The sequence below is a fragment of the Morus notabilis genome, unplaced genomic scaffold (genome assembly GCF_000414095.1).
Source record: "Morus notabilis unplaced genomic scaffold, ASM41409v2 Scaffold511, whole genome shotgun sequence".
Classification (NCBI taxonomy): Eukaryota; Viridiplantae; Streptophyta; class Magnoliopsida; order Rosales; family Moraceae; genus Morus; species Morus notabilis.
Window position 1 is genome coordinate 561145 of NW_010366479.1, and position 16966 is coordinate 578110.

The 16966-nt window shown below is 32.1% G+C and overlaps 2 protein-coding genes and 1 pseudogene across 4 annotated transcripts; 2 read left to right on the top strand and 1 right to left on the bottom strand.

Moving 5' to 3' along the window:
* The first annotated feature begins 737 nt into the window (after positions 1-737).
* Positions 738-2835, top strand: LOC112093961 (annotated as a pseudogene).
* Positions 2836-4618: 1783 nt separating this feature from the next.
* Positions 4619-9204, bottom strand: LOC21400881 (homogentisate solanesyltransferase, chloroplastic). Its single transcript, XM_024173636.1, has 11 exons — positions 9157-9204; positions 8374-8519; positions 8045-8191; positions 7675-7752; positions 7445-7607; positions 6979-7049; positions 5454-5546; positions 5224-5341; positions 4907-4969; positions 4793-4825; positions 4619-4693 (listed from the first exon to the last, which is right to left on the bottom strand). Exons 1-11 carry the CDS (start codon positions 9202-9204, stop codon positions 4619-4621), a joined length of 1035 nt encoding a protein of 344 aa, XP_024029404.1.
* Positions 9205-11139: 1935 nt separating this feature from the next.
* On the top strand, positions 11140-16966 carry LOC21400882. 3 transcript variants are annotated; one of them, XR_002903284.1, is made up of 11 exons: positions 11140-11423; positions 11563-11628; positions 12424-12504; positions 12604-12657; positions 12739-12807; positions 13222-13284; positions 13573-13655; positions 13747-13812; positions 13919-13987; positions 16664-16781; positions 16851-16966. XR_002903284.1 is itself a non-coding variant. In XM_024173639.1 (10 exons), the coding sequence occupies exons 1-9, from the start codon at positions 11187-11189 to the stop codon at positions 13947-13949; spliced, it is 750 nt and encodes a 249-aa protein (XP_024029407.1). In that variant the 5' UTR covers positions 11140-11186; the 3' UTR covers positions 13950-13987; positions 16664-16966. The 3 variants fall into 3 exon arrangements, 2 of the variants coding, with proteins under 2 accessions (XP_024029407.1, XP_024029406.1); XM_024173639.1 differs by having other exon boundaries at positions 16664-16966; XM_024173638.1 differs by lacking the exons at positions 16664-16781; positions 16851-16966 and having other exon boundaries at positions 13919-14059.

Consider the following 16966-nt stretch of genomic DNA (forward strand, 5'->3'; position numbering starts at 1 on the left):
AGACATGAAAATCTGTATGGGACACTAAAAAAGAAAAGCTATATGGGACAATTCTAAGGCATTATTAGAATTTATTTTGATTAAATTTTGTTTTAGCTGTTATAGAATGCCCTAATATAACAACTGTTACTACTGATTCTGTCACTACTTATTTTGATTTTCCTTTTTCTTCTACTGCTGCCTCATAAGTTTTAGTAATCATAATAATTAACAGTTGTTATATTAGTGCATTCTATAATTGCTGATCAAGATAATTATGAAAATTACTTGCAATAAGTATTAACATAGCAGTTATAGGAAAGAAAATATTCAAACTAATGATACCCAAAACATAATCCTTTTGAAAAGTATGGTAGGATTGATAAGTGAAAAGTAAGAATTTTCTTTTTAATTTTTCAATAGATAAAAAATTTTCAGTTGTAAAAAGAAGGTATAATGTAAATTCAAAAAACTTGCAAAAAATTTAGAAAAAGTTAATTGACACAAATACTCCCTAATTAACTTTTGTTTGGTTGATGAGAAAGAGATGCAAAAAAAGAAGCCAAATGGCCTCTTTTTATGATTTTATGGATGCCCATTGGAGCTAATTAACGTGAATAACCGATCACAGTACACAGTATATAATTCATGATCCTATGAGAAGAAATTCTGCATATGAATTGAGGAGCTTTGTTAATATTCTTTCTTTTGTTTTCGGGTTATTTTGGAGAGAGCAACTTTTAGGAATCACGGTTTACATGGGATGTGGAAGGAAAAAGAAAAATCATGTTTATTGGCTTGGATTAACAAAGATTATGTTTTGTTTTAAATTTTTCGATCAGAACTTATGGGTTCAATGTTTCAATCTAATTGAGCTGTTCTCTATGCTGCAGTGGTCTTATCTTAGTTTTTGGTTGACATAACATGCATTTCAAATGGCCTGTTAAGAGGCCATTTTATAGTTGAATTTTCAATTGGGTTTGTTTTCTTTCACGCATTTGTTTAAACTTAAATTTACATTTTCAGTAAATTGATTTACTTCTATGGAGCCATAGCCTTTCAATGGATTTAATTTTTAATTTATCTCAATTATATCCTTCTTTTTATCTCAGGCTGCTGGGTTCCAGAGGGATGTTCGAAAGCCTGAAGACGCGAAACGAGTTGTGGAATCGACTTTTCAGCATTTTGGTAGGCTTGACATACTTGTGAATGCTGCAGCTGGGAATTTTCGTGTCTCGCCAGAAAATTTGTGCCCTAATGGGTTTCGAACCGGTTGGGTGTTGTAAATGTTGTCAACATATTTTTTTTTACTTCTTTTTGCAACTTACTACGGGTTAGTATATATATATATATATTTATATATATTTGGAATAGATTATAATATTAATATATATATATATATATTTCGAATAGAGTATTAATCATTGAAAGCCTGAGAATTGCGTTCTGGTAAAAGCTGGAGAATTCAAATTTTGTTGATTAGGAAAATCATATTAAGGTAAAAAATGAAGTGTAATTGAGCGTGTCATTATGAAGAAGTTCCAGCACACGTGAATAAACATTTCTTTGGTCAACCGAGCCTCATCACTGTTTCATTCTTATATTTGTTTTATTTTTTATTTTTTGTTTCCTATAAACTACTTGCTCGCTTGAAAGTTGACAAAATCATTTTGTTTACTCTTTTATTGATGGTCTTTGAACCTTTATAGCAGACTTCTCATCAGTAACTTGCAATTAAATTTGTGTATTCCTTTTAGTTTTGGACATCGATGCTGTTGGTACGTTCACAATGTGCCATGAAGCACTCAAGTATCTGAAGAAAGGAGGGCCAGGAAGGAGCTCATCTGATAGTGGTGGAGTAATATTCAACATCAGTACCGCTACCTTAGATTATACAGCTGCGTGGTACCAAATTCATGTGTCTGCAGCCAAGGTCGGGTTTACATTTTTAGATGCAGCATAGATCTATTTTCCTCATTGAGTTTCGTCTTTAAATTTCTCGTCGCTGCAGGCGGCTGTTGATGCTACAACAAGAAACTTGGCATTGGAGTGGGGAACTGACTATGATATTAGGGTCAATGGGATTGCGCCTGGTCCTATTGGTGACACTGCTGGAATGAGTAAACTCGCGCCTCAGGAGATAAATAGCAAAGCTAAAGACTACATGCCCTTTTACAAGTTAATTAGGAGAGAAATGGGATATTGCAATGGCTGCTCTCTGTCTCTCTTCAGATGCAGGTCAGTAGTGGCTTCACTCCCGTATGCGGATGCATTCCTATTTGCATGGCACTATTTTCCAATCCTCGCCAAGTATAGAGGACGTGCTTACTAACTTGTAATATAATGTAATGGGAAAGGGAAACGTGTTGGAAAGTAAAAGAAACGGCATAATTAAGAAAGAGGATCGTTGATTCCTTTTCTGGTTTTCATTTACCTGCATATCATTATTGGGTAGATTTATTAAAGTATACTTTTGTGGTTTATTCCAATGAATAGGCATGAATGGGAAACATTTCTGCGGCTAGTAGACATGCCCAAAAAGAGTGGAACTCTGATATCGTATACATAATTCTAGGTGTTGTTGAAGCTTGAATTTGATTCTCTAAGTTTGGATAGGTATATTTAAGAGTGCAACTAAACAATTTATTTTTATTTTTTTTTTATTTTTTATTTTTTTGTGGGGGTGTGTGAACCATGCAGGTAAATACATCAATGGAACTGTTATGGTAGTTGATGGAGGACTCTGGCTGAGCCGCCCTCGCCATCTACCGAAAGAGGAAGTTAAAACAGCTTTCAAGATCTGTGGAGAAGAGGTCTAGAGATGCACAGGTAGGAGTCGCAAGAAGCAAGATATAAGCACAGGATGAAATCATATTGTATGGGTAATGCCAAAACCCACGCCGAAGGCTGCAAAACTTAGCTAGTCAAATAGCTACCATAAGTATTTCAAGAAAGGACTTTGATGCCTAAATAGTTAGTTTATTGGCTCATTAAGATTTTGGATATCTGTTGCTGTACGTTGTTTGCAACACTTAAAACAGTAGCAATCAGAAATTCAGAATACCTTTTTTTATTTCTTTTACCAGAAAACTTTATTATCAATTGCAAAGGAAAAGGAATAATTACCAATCAAATACAAAACTGGCATGAAGCATCGTCAAGCCTCATCTGAACATAATATAAGATTAACGATCGTCTACATTTCGCCTTTTGCCTATAAAGAATACTGCAAACGCTTGTGTGTTGGGGTAATTGCAAATTCTCTCCTATATATTAAAAATGATCTTCTATAGTTATCTTAACTTAAGATATATAAAAATTAATAATAACTTAAAATTCTTATATATTTCTAAATTTAGTCTTACAATTGAAGAAAAAGATTAATTTAAAATTCTTAGCTATATATTAAAAATGATCTTCTATAAAAAAAACAAACAAAACAAACACATATATTGTCTATTAGTTATACTTTACTATATTAACCAAGAGTAATACGTAGAAGTCTATTATAAAAACACAAAAGCACACGAGCAAAGCTCTCTGTTAATAGCAAAGCTCTCTGTTAATAGTCTTTAATTACGTGGCTTGGTAACACAGGATATGTTCATTTGCAACCATTGCTCGTTTGTTATACACCTGAAGAAAGATATTGTTAAACTAAAACACAACTACTCTTTTTTGTAAAATTTAAGATCCACAAACACATGCCCACTTAAGTATGTTTTGATTGAGAATAGTGTTAGCATTTTTCTCATGAGAAATATGCTTGGTATAATTGTCATTTAATTAACTTGTGTAGTAAGTTGACTTCAAATCTGATTAATTTTATTAAGAAATCTAAAAGTTAATTAAGAGGCTAAGTTCAAACTGGCTAACTAACTCCTCTGGGCCTTATAAACAAATGGGATATGCTAATTAAGTTAGATTTGTTGGTAAGGAATTAGATGAAACTTCTGAATGTTTCTCAAATACACCATTTTGAATATATTACCTCCTGTAGCTTAGATATTAATAAATGTCTCAACTGATTTTTGCGTGAATAATTTGCTAATTAAGACTTATTATTCTCCAAGGAAGTAAGTAAAAAAAAAAAAAAAAAAAAAAAAAAACGGTTAAGACTTAAGATCAGTAAAGATTCACTAGGGGCCAACATAACTAGGGAAGCAATCATTTTGTTCTTTAGATGGATCTACGGCACGTATGTTTATACTGGACTCGATACGGACTAAAAATTCTGGAATTGTAGCCCGAGTAATCTACACACTCCAACATAGCATTTTGCAAAATTTAAGATAGGCATCGGTACCCTTTTTCGAGAGTAAGATCAAACTTAAAATCAAAGAAATAATATGCAAATACTCAAAAAAAAAAAAAACAGAAATAAATATGAAAATATAACAACACTCTTATGACCATGACGGAGAACTATATCTATGACAATATAGTTATTGCTTAACTACAACAAACTGTTTGCGTATCTTTTTATGAAATTTAGAATCATAATAGTTGTCTTGACTGCCTATTTTTGAAACTAAAAGAAATATAAGTGATTATTTCTTAACAGCGCACAACTCACTTTATCCCCCACCACATCATATTATATATGCGAAAAACATACGGTTAACTCGCAATTAATTTACTATATGAAAGGAAACAAGAGAAGTTCTAACATCAGAAGCTTCCAAAGGAATTGATAAAAATTTGTGCTTGCTTCCTGCATACATAATAATGTTAAATTTGTGATCAATATCAATAATTTATTAATCATTAGGATAACATGTAGTTGAGTTGAAGGTCCATATTTTATAATTACCATGACATAATTTGCTTTTTCCAACTTTCTCGCCTGAAAGAAAACAAGAAGAGAAGTTAGTAAGAGAGCTTTTAATTATATTTCATTAAATTTCTTAATTTATATATGTCGAACCTCAAAAAGTAACCATAAGGCAAAGATTGAATGAGCAGGCAACATTATGTAAGACTTGAAAGCCTGTAGATAATAAATGAATAAAAGCGTTAATTAATCTCCACATCATAAATAAAGACCGGTTGAAGAGAGAAAATAATAATAAAAAATCTTCGATCGAATATTTTTTAATCAATTATTGGAAACAATTAAATGAACTAATTAATTAGTAATTTACTTTAATAAATCATTGAGTTACAAGAAATAAAGGGAAAATCTAGTAACACCTAAATTAAAAAAAAAAAAGAATTATATAGTAAACCGTTGAATATAATTACCTGAGGCATGTAAATGGCAGCTACTATAGCACCAGCATAAGTTAGCAGTATAATGCTCGTTCCAAGAAATGCAATTTTTTTAGGTCCGAATTGCGCCGCAAATGTTCGAATGTTATACCTATAATGGTTAATTTTTTTTGGAAGGTAATAAATGTATAAGCTAAAACATATTTTTAAACTTAAAAAGCGACTAATGTAGAAAATTTTGAAAATTTAAGTTTACTACTTACTTCGTGTCACCTTCAATGTCTGGGATATCTTTTATGAGAAAAATTACAGACAAAAACAAAGTAGAATAGGTAACGATGAAAACGTTTGGGGGGCTGCAGGGCAAATTGGAAGTCAAACGTGAGATAAAGTTGGATAGTCAAATAAGTTATTCGAACACAAAATAAATGTTACACTTGTAAGTTTTTAGTGATGAAACTACATGGTGATATAATATTTTAGGGCTCATTTGGTAACATTTTCAAAATGATTTTGTTTTCAATACAAAAGTAAAAATGAGATTGTTTTGATAATTATTCTGGGACCGATTTTGAAATTGCGTTTGGTTGGTTTTTTAAGAGATTATTTTGAGTATAATAAAAAAGTGAAATCGTGTTTGATTATAATTATTAATTAATATATCATAACATTGTTGATAAATACTAGAAAATGAAAACAGAAAAGGGAAAACAACTTTCAATCGTTTTCTAATTTCTTCACAAAAACCATTCTCACTGTTTTTTGATTTCGTTTTCATTTTCAAAACATTTGCTCATTAAACACGGTTTGCATACCGTTTTCATTTTCATGCTTCAAAAGATGTAAAAACGTTTTTAAAAACAAGTAAAAATCAATTCCAAACATGAAAACGTTGAACGGTAGTTGGCTAGTTGCTTCACATGTTTTCTACGACATCATCTCTCGTTGAGCATCAAAAATCAATGTTGTAATTATTAAGATATTATCAAGCTTATATCATATGACACCTTCATTGATTTTATAATTATTAAGCAATAACAACTTGAGAATTAACTTGGTTTTATAATTGATGGGAACTCAATTAATTGGATAGAGGTAATATTCTCTTCCACAAATCACAATTAGCGTTCGTTTGAGTTCAATTCAATAGTTTTGATAGAAGTAATATTCTCTTTTACAAATCACAACTAGCGCTCACTTGAGTTCAAACTAGTAGTCATGATTATAATTTTGGAAATTTAAATGTTTTAAAAGAGAAAAATATTGTAGCAGAATCAAAATCGTAATTTTAGTATATGTGTTCAAACCAATCTTATAAATAAATCGAATTAAAATTTTTTGTGCCTTAATTAGTATCTGACTAATCTTATTATAACATGTTACTTAATAAACTTGAACGTTACAACATGCGAACATTTGATAAAGTATCCAATATACGGGCCCATTCCATATGTGAATTAAGGGAAAGAAGAAATTTACAGGTCCATCATAAATCTAAGAGCAATCTTATATATGACGATAGAAATAAATTCACATGAGATACACGTGCTGGTTCCTCCTAGTGAGGCAACGCACGACCCACTCATATGCCTAACGGGCATTTATTCCGATCGAGTTCAAACGTATTTTTCAGGATCTTATCTTAATAAAATAAAATAAGAAAGGTCCCAATAAAAATTTGAATGAAAATTATTTATTAATTAATAAGATAATATGCCAAAAGTTAATTTGAAGGAGAAAGAGCTAGGTATGAAAGGTAAATAAATAAAGAGCAATCGTTACGCGTACCTCCACTGGAATGGAAGCCCAAGAGAAGTTATGGTGGCGTAGAGTACACCAATATAGTTACAAATACTCGACTGCATATATAATCAGCTAATTTCGTTATACAAATTATCACATTTTTTCACTAAAGAAAGATATAAAATAGTAATGGGAAAGAGAGAATTATTTAATATAAATTATAGAAAACAGCTACATCACAAAGTATACTCTACTTCTATATTCTAGCACAACAGATTAATTAATAAAATCCGTCTCATAAGGTGTTTCTGAGAACATAAAAAGAATTTTACGCGATAAATGTTATATATTGATTGATCTCAAACTATATTTTTCAAATTATTATTAGTAATACATTTTTCCTGTCATTTTTAACTTTTAAGGGCTATTATACATCTAACAACCTACAAATATAAATAAATTAAAACAAAAATTCATTATAGGATTTTGGATGGAAAGAAATTAGTAATACCAAAGAAAGCAAAATAGCTGTTAAAACAGGATCTCTCTTCACTCTAAATGGAGGAACAGAATATAAAGTCGCCGCTAAAACCCAAACACCATAGAGACAAGTAGTGATTAGGTCGGCGTTCATCAACCGCAAAATCAATAGGCCAGTAGATACAGAAAATATCGTCACAGACCATGCTTGTTTTAGAGAAAAATCCATTCAGCAACCGCAAAATCAATAGGCCAATAGATACAGAAAATATCGTCACAGACCATGCTTGTTTTAGAGAAAAATCCCCTGCTGGTAAGGGTAAATAAGGTTTGTTTATCCTGAACATGACATAAAGAAAAAATAAATTAAAACGTTTTCGCCACAGATAAAAAATAATAATAATAAAAGTAAGAGAAGTTTTGCACATCCTGCACGTAATAACAAGCACCAAGGACACCCAACAAATTGTATGGGTATTTAGAGACTTTTATTAGTGTGATTCTTTTAACTGTCATTTTGATTAAGATGTTGTATTAAGTTTAACTGATTGTTTTACAATACAATCATCAGCTAATGCGTTGATGAAAATATATATACATATATATTGTGTATATTTATGTAGAAGTGTACCTATCAATTTCGACGTCAAAAATTTGATTAATGCCATTCAAATAAACGAATGCAAGAACAACACTAATTAGGCCCAAGAATGCCTTAAACAGCAGGGACCATTGAAACAACTGTCTGTTCTCAACCAATACTCTTGCAAATAGACATCTGCTCAATAAAATAAATTAAATTAGAATTCAAAAAAAAAGAGAGAAAGGACATATAAAGTTATATAAAATACTATTTGCAATTGGATCTGAAAGAAAAGGAAGTTAATTTCTTCTATTGCAAATCACTTTGTTAGATTTTTTTTTCTGTATTTAATTAATTGTCTGTAGAAGATTACTTACATGGACGCTGTAAATGGTTGAGTCATTGAATAGGGCCTTATGAACCTCCATAGACTGGATCCAAAACGTAAAACTTTAGCAACCAAATTGGAAGCAGCTGCTTCATCAGGTTGATTTTTGTCGGGAAAATCTAGTTCAGCAGATGCCTAAAACCATTAATGAGAAAAATTTGTAAGTACTTGAATTGAAAGTAATTTGAAGTACAACTAATATTGAAGGTAATCAAATCACATGAGTTCTAACTATAGAGGAATCGTTCGTTTCGTAGATTTGAGTTTTCAATTTGAGCTGAGATATCATATTTTTTTTTTAGAGCTTTTAATTATAGTAAAAAAAGTTAGATGTGATATTTTCTGAAAACTTTTAACTTTAAAAATCTAAGACTAAAAACTCGAGTTAGTGAAATGAACAAGGCATTAGTTAATGAAACATGCTCAAATTAATTAATAGTTATGCAAGCAAGCCTCTCAATAACATCATTCTTAAAAAAGGTGGTTGTAGATATAATCTAACAGTTACTCCACGTCTAATTTTATTATAAGGTGTAGAGTTCGAATCCCCACCACTAAGTTCGAAAAGATATAATATATGTACATATAAAGAAAGCTGACCATAACCTCCTCAAATTATGATCAAGTCTGAATTAATTTTAGATCTATTAGGGTCTAGATAAATTCAATTGCATAAGGATGAAAAATGCATCTAGACAATATTTATTTCCATTGCTAAAAAGTTTCAAGATGCAAAGAAATAAAATAAAGTAGAACACCTTAACGTAATTACGATTGTGTTGGCCGAATAATAAGGGTTTTGACAATCTGCTGTCCCCATAGAGCCCTATTGGCTGGATCAATTTATTGGTGGGCCATTTTGATGAAGGAAAGTTGGATGGTTTGATATCTTTAATCGTAGGCTTAATTGGAATCGACCCCTTGACTTGAAAATTGGAGAACCTAGAACGTTGAGAAATAAAAGGTGATGTTCCAAGGGGAGAGTGAGAGATTGGGAGATCCATAACAAACACTTAGAAGAAAAGGGCAAACGAGAACAAGAAAGTGTTTTAATAACAAATGTTTCAAGAGCTTTTAAACTTATAGGAGCAAGAGCTTTTTGATTCATTAGAAGATAATAATATTTAAACGGATTACGCAGTCAAACGAGATACGTACGAAACGGTCGCTTTCTTTGATGGTTGACTATACTAGGTGCATTCAAGGCCACTGATTCAACTGAAAAAATTCAACAAAAAGTGTGTTATTTATTTATATAGAGACAAAAGCTATTTAGTTTTTAAGTTTGACAACTCTTAGAATTCATATTTTTAAATTATCCCGAAAGTTTGTGTGATTGAATTGTGAAAAAAAAAAATTTTAGAAACAAAGAATAATTAGAGGTTTCATGGAATATCATGCAAGGCGACGGATTCAACTGAAAAGATTCAACAAAAGTTGTTTTTTTTTTTTATGTAGAGACAAAAGCTATTTAGTTATCAAGTTTAGCAACTCTTAGAATTCATATCTTTGCAATATTCAAACGAATTCAACCAAACAATAATAAAGTAAAACATTATTCAAACGAATATTTAGCAACTCTTAGAATTCAACCGACTATTTGGAGTAATTTGTTGGTCGTATTTCCATTCACCCACGGTCCTCACTGAAAAACATTAAATAATAAATGAATTCATTAATAACTAATATAGTTTTCTGTCATCAGCTGCATGTTACTTGCTATAGATTGACGTGGGACTGATAGAAAGAACGAGAGAGATGAGAGAGGATTAAGTCAAGAGATAGAAAAATGTTTAAACACACTACCGGTACTAAGCACCATTATCAATAATAAGTCTTATTTATGAGGTCTCACATAATAATACCCACATTCTATTAATAAATTGTACTTAACACTATTGGTGCCTTATAATAATGCTCTTTTTAAAATTAAATAGGAACTAATAAGCTGTTTTGGAGGGTTTGAATTTAAAAAATAGTTTAAATCTTTATTAGGCTGCATAATAATTTGGATTTAAACTTGAGTTCTCAACTTATTTGAGCCCAAAAATTAAAGGTTTTCTCCAACTTGACACCCCCAAGTTCTGATGGATTCTTAACCCATTTTGCATAGTAATAACCAACCCTAAGGTGTTAAGTGCAAAATAATTGAGTATCACATTGTTTAAATATAAACATTACCAGTTTACTATATACATATAACGATATTATACTATTACACTTAATAAGTTGACCTTATAAGATAGAGGCTTAATGCCTTATAAAGTTCCATTATTCTCTCTCAATTTTATTCTCATCTGTTCTCACACTCTGAAACAACTTTCTCTCACTCACATTTTTTAAAAACTTATAGTTCTAATGATGTAACTAAATATTGGTTTAAATTTTATTTCTTATTTAAACTTTTTTGTTTAAATATTACATTATCAAACATCATTCGAACTACAAAAAATTCACATATAAGATTAAATCTTTTGGTTTGAACTTTAATATTCACAATCGCATTATTTGAACCCGCAAAGCGGACGGGTCCAATAAAGCTGTATTTGGTTGGAAGAAAGGAATGGAATGTTAATAGTGAAAGTGAAGGAAAACGCTTAATGGGGTCGCTCACTGGGAAAGTTTGAAGACATTAGGGATTTAAATGCCACGTAGAAAAGCGGTGGGGACTCATCTGCTAGACTTTAGAGAACATCAGGGACCATAGCTGCAATTTTCCACAATCTTTTTTCATTAATCTCTATTTCAGGAAACCGAAAAAAAACTTCGAATATTTCAGAAGCTTTACCTTATCAATCAGCCATGGCTGCTGCTTCTGCTGCGTGCGTGTATTCTGTTGGGCCACGTTTCTTCCGCCCACGGCGCACTTTAGCAGCAACGGCGTCTCAGTTCGTATCATCCTTCTCATTCTCTCAACTGGGTTTCAATTATCTGCTGCCGCGGACCAGTGTACCCGCGAGTAGAAAGCTTTTTGTGGTTCGAGCCGCTAGAACCGATTCCAAAGGGGTCTCTTTGGGCTTCAGAGCTCCAGACTTTGAGGTTCTTCTTTCACATTTTCTAACGTTTTTCTTAAATATATTTTGGGCGTATTCTAGTCTTTCACAAAATTGATTTTGTTTGAAAAGACTAATAATGTTTTTTATGTTGTTTGGGGATATTTTGGATTGTGTTGATTTAGCTTCCAGAGCCTCTTACTGGGAAAGTTTGGAAATTGACGGATTTTGAATCTTATCCTGCTTTGCTGGTACCTTTTTTTTTTTTTAGGTGTTTATAACTCAATACTTTTTCAATCTTTCATTTTGAATTGTGTGTTCTTATTTTCTTGGTTATCGTCTTATTGTTTATATCTATTTCATTCATTTTTGCTCTAGCGGATAAGTAAAATAACTGGACAAAGAGATGATGATGAAATTTCGCAAAACTGGCGTTACTTGAGCTTTTGTTATTATATATGTCAGTAATGGAGAGAGGAAACATATGTATGCATGTAGATTGGTGTCTACTACAACCAGCAACCATGGCCCATTATGGAACATACTACATGCTTGAGTTGTTATTCTTTTATTGATAAATATTTAAAAATTTTCTACATGTTAAAATATTATATCTACATGTAAAAAGATGGCAGTTCATCGCCACTTAGTATAAAAAAGTTAGGGGCCCTTGCAGTATTTTTTTCTGCATTTATAGCTCCAGTAACTAAGCAGCACAATTTAAAATCTCAAATTTCATGTTGGGATCAAACTACATAAATATATATACACACACACACACACACATATATTATTGGCTGTTTTTACTATTCAAAGTATAAACTACAATCTGACATCATCCCAGATAGCTGACATTTTTATAGCTACTTTCTGCAGACAATTGTTTACCTTAAATCAAAATCTTGCTGAACTTAAATAAATAGCAAAGCTCTCTAAACATGGGAAAGCTGAACCACATTTTTTTTTCCTGTGCAACTGCGTAACAAAATGTATAAATTCTGATCGTCCCTGTTAATAGTCTTTAATTACGTAGCTTGGTAACACAGGTTATGTTCATTTGCAACCATTGCCCGTTTGTTATACACCTGAAGAAAGATATTGTTAAGCTTACAAATTTCTATATGAAGGTAGCATATCCTGTTCCTCTTAGAAACGTTGTTTGTTTTCCTATCTGAAAAAACAAATGAACAATATTGATGCGTTAAACATGATTGTCTTTGCTTCAGAAAGGACTTGCGGTCGTAGCAATTTCTTCAAATTCTGTATCTACGCACCCACAGGTTATTGTAACTCCATAGTTTGGAATTACAGCTGGGTTGAAGCTATTGTTTGATTCTCCAACATGGAACTCTTCCTGACAGGATGGACCAAAATTCATGGCTGAAGAAGCTAGACTTTTCAACTATCCTTTCCCATATCTGTATGATGAGGTATGCTGCTGCTAATATTACCTTTACATGAGTATTCAAATTCTGATGGAACTCTTCCTGACAGGATGGACCACAATAGCAAATGTTGCTTCAATCGTGTACTACTAGAGATTTTCGTGTTAAGTTGAATGTCATGCTTCTTGATTGTGTTCAGACAAAAAGAGGAAATACTTTAATTAGCATGTCAAATTGGGAGCGAAAATGGATCTTTGTTCTGATGTTCTCTTGATCACACCAGCAAGTATATGTATCCTGTTTATGAATTTTTTCATACTATTAGATTTGAGAGTATACGGCCTTTCTTTCACTGAAATGACAATACAACCCCTTATTGCACCTTGTAGTTAAAAAAATTTATGAAGTAGTGACTTTCTTTCTATAATCCCGATTCATAGTTATGTGTTTCTATCACAGACACAAGATGCTGCCAGAGATTTTCGAGCAGTTTGCACACCTGAGTTTTTCCTATTTAAAAAGGTGGAGTTGACCTCGACTTCATGAAAACTGATTTTGCATTAATAAGGCAAGCATGAAGCCAAATTTTGCTCCATGTCTACTGGGTGGTTATTCTTTTTTTCTTCCCTCTGTTTCTTTGATGATTGGTATTGTTGAGCCCTCTATCCTCTTTAAAAATATATGTTTGTTTGTGTATGTATGTCTAGAAACACACATACACACAAACGCACACACACAAACACAAATATGTGCTGCATTTCACATGGATTTATTCATTTTACGTTCATAACATCTATCAGCTTCTAACAGGATGGTCGGAGACCGTTTGAACTGGTGTACCATGGACAATTTGATGATTCAAGGCCAAGTAATAATGTTCCTGTAACTGGGAGGTTTGTCACTGTTGTTTTTCAGAATTTCAGCTAACTCAGGAACATGGTCTTTCCTTTCTGATAGTAATTATCTTAACATTGCTTTGTCTAGGGACTTAAGCCTCGCAATAGATTGTGTTCTAAGTGGTCAACCAGTATCGTCAGTGCAGAAACCAAGGTAGCTTCTTCACTTCTAATGTCCTTGTTTCTTCATCAAACATGCAATGATTCTTCTAGATTAGTCGTAATAACATGTTTAATTTTTCCCCATATTTTGTCGAAAGTGTTGGATGCAGCATAAAGTGGAACCCATAGACAGAGAATGTCTGTAAACGGCGCCACTGACACACTGCGTAAGTAGGATTACTCTCTAAAGGTGTCCCATTTTTTCTTTTGTACCGAGAAGCAACTCCTTTTTTTTTTTTTTTTTTTTTTTTTCCTTCTTAGAACCAGAAAATTCTTTCGTTTGCTGAGCATGTAATATAAGTTCCGTATATGTTATATATCTGACACACGAAACATTATCCAATTTGAGTATCATTATTCAGTTGAGAAGTTTTCTGTAAATGAACACACACACACACATATATATATATTATGCATTTGTTTCTTTTCTTTGGCGAAACCTTTTTTTCCTTCATTCATTCTTCTTTTTATTTTCTCCTCGATGTGGTTATATTGCAAAAAGTCAGTAACTTCTTCTGCTGTAGAAAATTGCTGGTATTGTTGCGGAGCCTAATTATTGCCATGATGGCTTGATTTAAAGTTAGCACGTTGGCATGCTGATTGAACTTTGTCTCGCAATCGTCTTATTTGAGGGTTAACAAGTATAAATCTCGTGTGCTTGTTTGATTGTTTTCTTCGATTTTATTGCTCCCAATATTGAAAACATATTTTATATTTGTGTACATTGTAGACTACTTGGTATACCCCACTTACTGCATCAACTGTCGTCTCTGACTTTGTGGCATCATCTTCACATTCCTAGCTTATTATTTTTTATGTTTTGTCTCGGTATTTATTAGCCTGTCAAAAAATAATTTCTTCCCTTAGGTTTAATTTTAAACAGCTACTATGGCCCGATTTGGTAATGCTTTTTCACCAGCCAGAAGCACTTCTCCATTAAGTTTTGGGTTCCCACAACATAAGCTGAAAGTCGGTGGAAGGCTGCTTCTGCTTATAGCTTATGCGGGAAGCTGTAGGATCCTTTTAATAAATTTTTTTAAAACCCAAATTACCTCTCTTTAATAATCACAATTTCATTAAAAGGCTCTTATTAGACTCACCACCTTTCTCTCTCTTCGTTTCTCTCTCTTCTCTCTCTGTGTTCTCTCTCTTTGAGCTCTCTCTCTCTCTCTCTTTTAAAGTTAAACAAGTATTCCTTAATAACAAACAAAATTGTACATATTTAAATTTCATATCATGTCTATTTTGGTCATCTTAACTACTAATAATAATTTAATTTCACAATTTACTAAATGTTATTACACTGTTTTTGGAACCAGCAACACTTGTATAATTACAGTTTATTAAACACTCAGCTACTTTTTGTAATAGTTCTTTTTTTCAACACAACTAATAGTAATTTTTTTAAAATCTATAGTACTACCAAACTGGCTCTATGCATAGCTCTAAAACAATGAAAAACAAGGTTTCTTTTCCCATTTATTTATTTTACATATTTCGATCTCAGCAACGACCAAATCAAATAATTTGATACTATTTCACACCATGGAACTACAAAAAATATTTGTTCACCCTAAAATGAAATTAGACAGAAACAAACATCCTTGTTGTGTTTTTCCACTACTAAACTACAGTGATTATTTAAGTTTAGAGGAAGATTGAACTTTTAACAGCTGAAAATGACGCTTTTTATTCATGCTTGTATGTGGTACATATGTAGTGTAGGAGTTCTTATTTTTATTATTATTATTATTATTCTTTAAGGCTTAATAAGGAGATTATTGGCGGTGAATAAGTTGAAAGGAAAAGATTAAGAATCCAATGTCAATGTCAAGTTTACAGCTACAGTGATAGATTGCAAAATGATGGGATCCTCAAATTTCATATCAATGTTTGTATGCTTTTTCAGTTAGGTTGTTCCTTTTTTGTTTGTCGGTCAGTTTGCTGATTGGCCCATCTTTTAAAATCTGGATTGAATTATCATTGACGCATAAATGACTCCAGATTTGGTGAGGGTCACTCTTTTGATGTTTGTAGTTTATAGAGTATAGACCATGTTAAATTATAGTTGGTCTTCATTTATTTTTCGTTCATAGGATATTGGTTTTATTCTTTTTTGTTTGTAATTTGGTACTTGTATAGTGAAATGCATATTCTTCTCCATTGTGGTGCTTTCTTGTTCTTGTTAGCTTTTTATTTTACTATAGCGGCTTTCTACTTTCTCTCTTTTGACGCCTATATGATATTTTCCAATAACTCAATTTAATTAAAGGGAACCTCTCCTGTAGGCCAGCCTATCAGTAAGCTCACTTTTTGACCGTTAGATCTGGTCAAAATCACATTAAATTGAACTAGTACGAAAAAAGAACAGTTTCTGATACAGATCTCACAGCTGAAAAATAAAGAATTATCGATAATTCATTTTTTTTAGTCATACTAGAAAAATTGCAAAGGAAAAAGGTTTAAATATATTAGTGTGTTTTGACTCATTTGGGATTAGTTGTTTGATATCTTAACACAGTAGGATTTCTAAGTTAATGGGGCATTTTAAAGTGGTGGGATGTGAATAACTGATCAATATTTCTTAAAAAGAGATCAACAGTTGATCATTCCACCAGTTTTTCTGATACGTGATTTTCCAACTCTCCATCTTACTTGCGTTTATTATTTGGGTTCTTGACCTACGGAAAAGTGTGTGTGGATGTTCGAGTAATGTTGACACACCACAATTGTGATTCTTGATACTGTAAAATTATCGCAGAAGCATTGATAAACTGATGTTGATCATGGATTCAAGTTCTGCACCGTATAATTCTGACCTTTTCTTTTTTTTTTTTTTACAGGTGAAAAGAACACTCTTGAAACTCTTTCTTGTTGCTTATAATTTATATGAGGATTTATGAGAAGGATCACGATTTAGTGGAAGGTTGCTTGCATTCTTAGCCAGTGGTGCTTGATAAGGTATAACACATATATCAGTGGGCCTGTGATTTAAGCGTGACACATGACTAAGACCGCTCTATCTTGTAGGCTTCCAAGAACATGGAACATGAGATCTTATTGTCACGCCCAAAATAATTGTTGTGGAAGGATAGTGGTCCTATTTTCACCTTTATATAATTTTCATGTCATATTCATTAGTCATG

Coding starts and splice junctions, on each gene's coding strand:
- LOC21400881 (XM_024173636.1), bottom strand. CDS start 9,204: ATGGGGACAGCAGATTGTCAAAACCCTTATTATTCGGCCAACACAATC. Junction 5,342..5,453: donor GACATTGAAGGTGACACGAA/GTAAGTAGTAAA, acceptor TAACCATTATAG/GTATAACATTCGAACATTTG. Junction 4,694..4,792: donor AAAAAGCAAATTATGTCATG/GTAATTATAAAA, acceptor TTATGTATGCAG/GAAGCAAGCACAAATTTTTA.
- LOC21400882 (XM_024173639.1), top strand. CDS start 11,187: ATGGCTGCTGCTTCTGCTGCGTGCGTGTATTCTGTTGGGCCACGTTTC. Junction 11,424..11,562: donor TCAGAGCTCCAGACTTTGAG/GTTCTTCTTTCA, acceptor GTGTTGATTTAG/CTTCCAGAGCCTCTTACTGG. Junction 12,505..12,603: donor TTACAAATTTCTATATGAAG/GTAGCATATCCT, acceptor TCTTTGCTTCAG/AAAGGACTTGCGGTCGTAGC.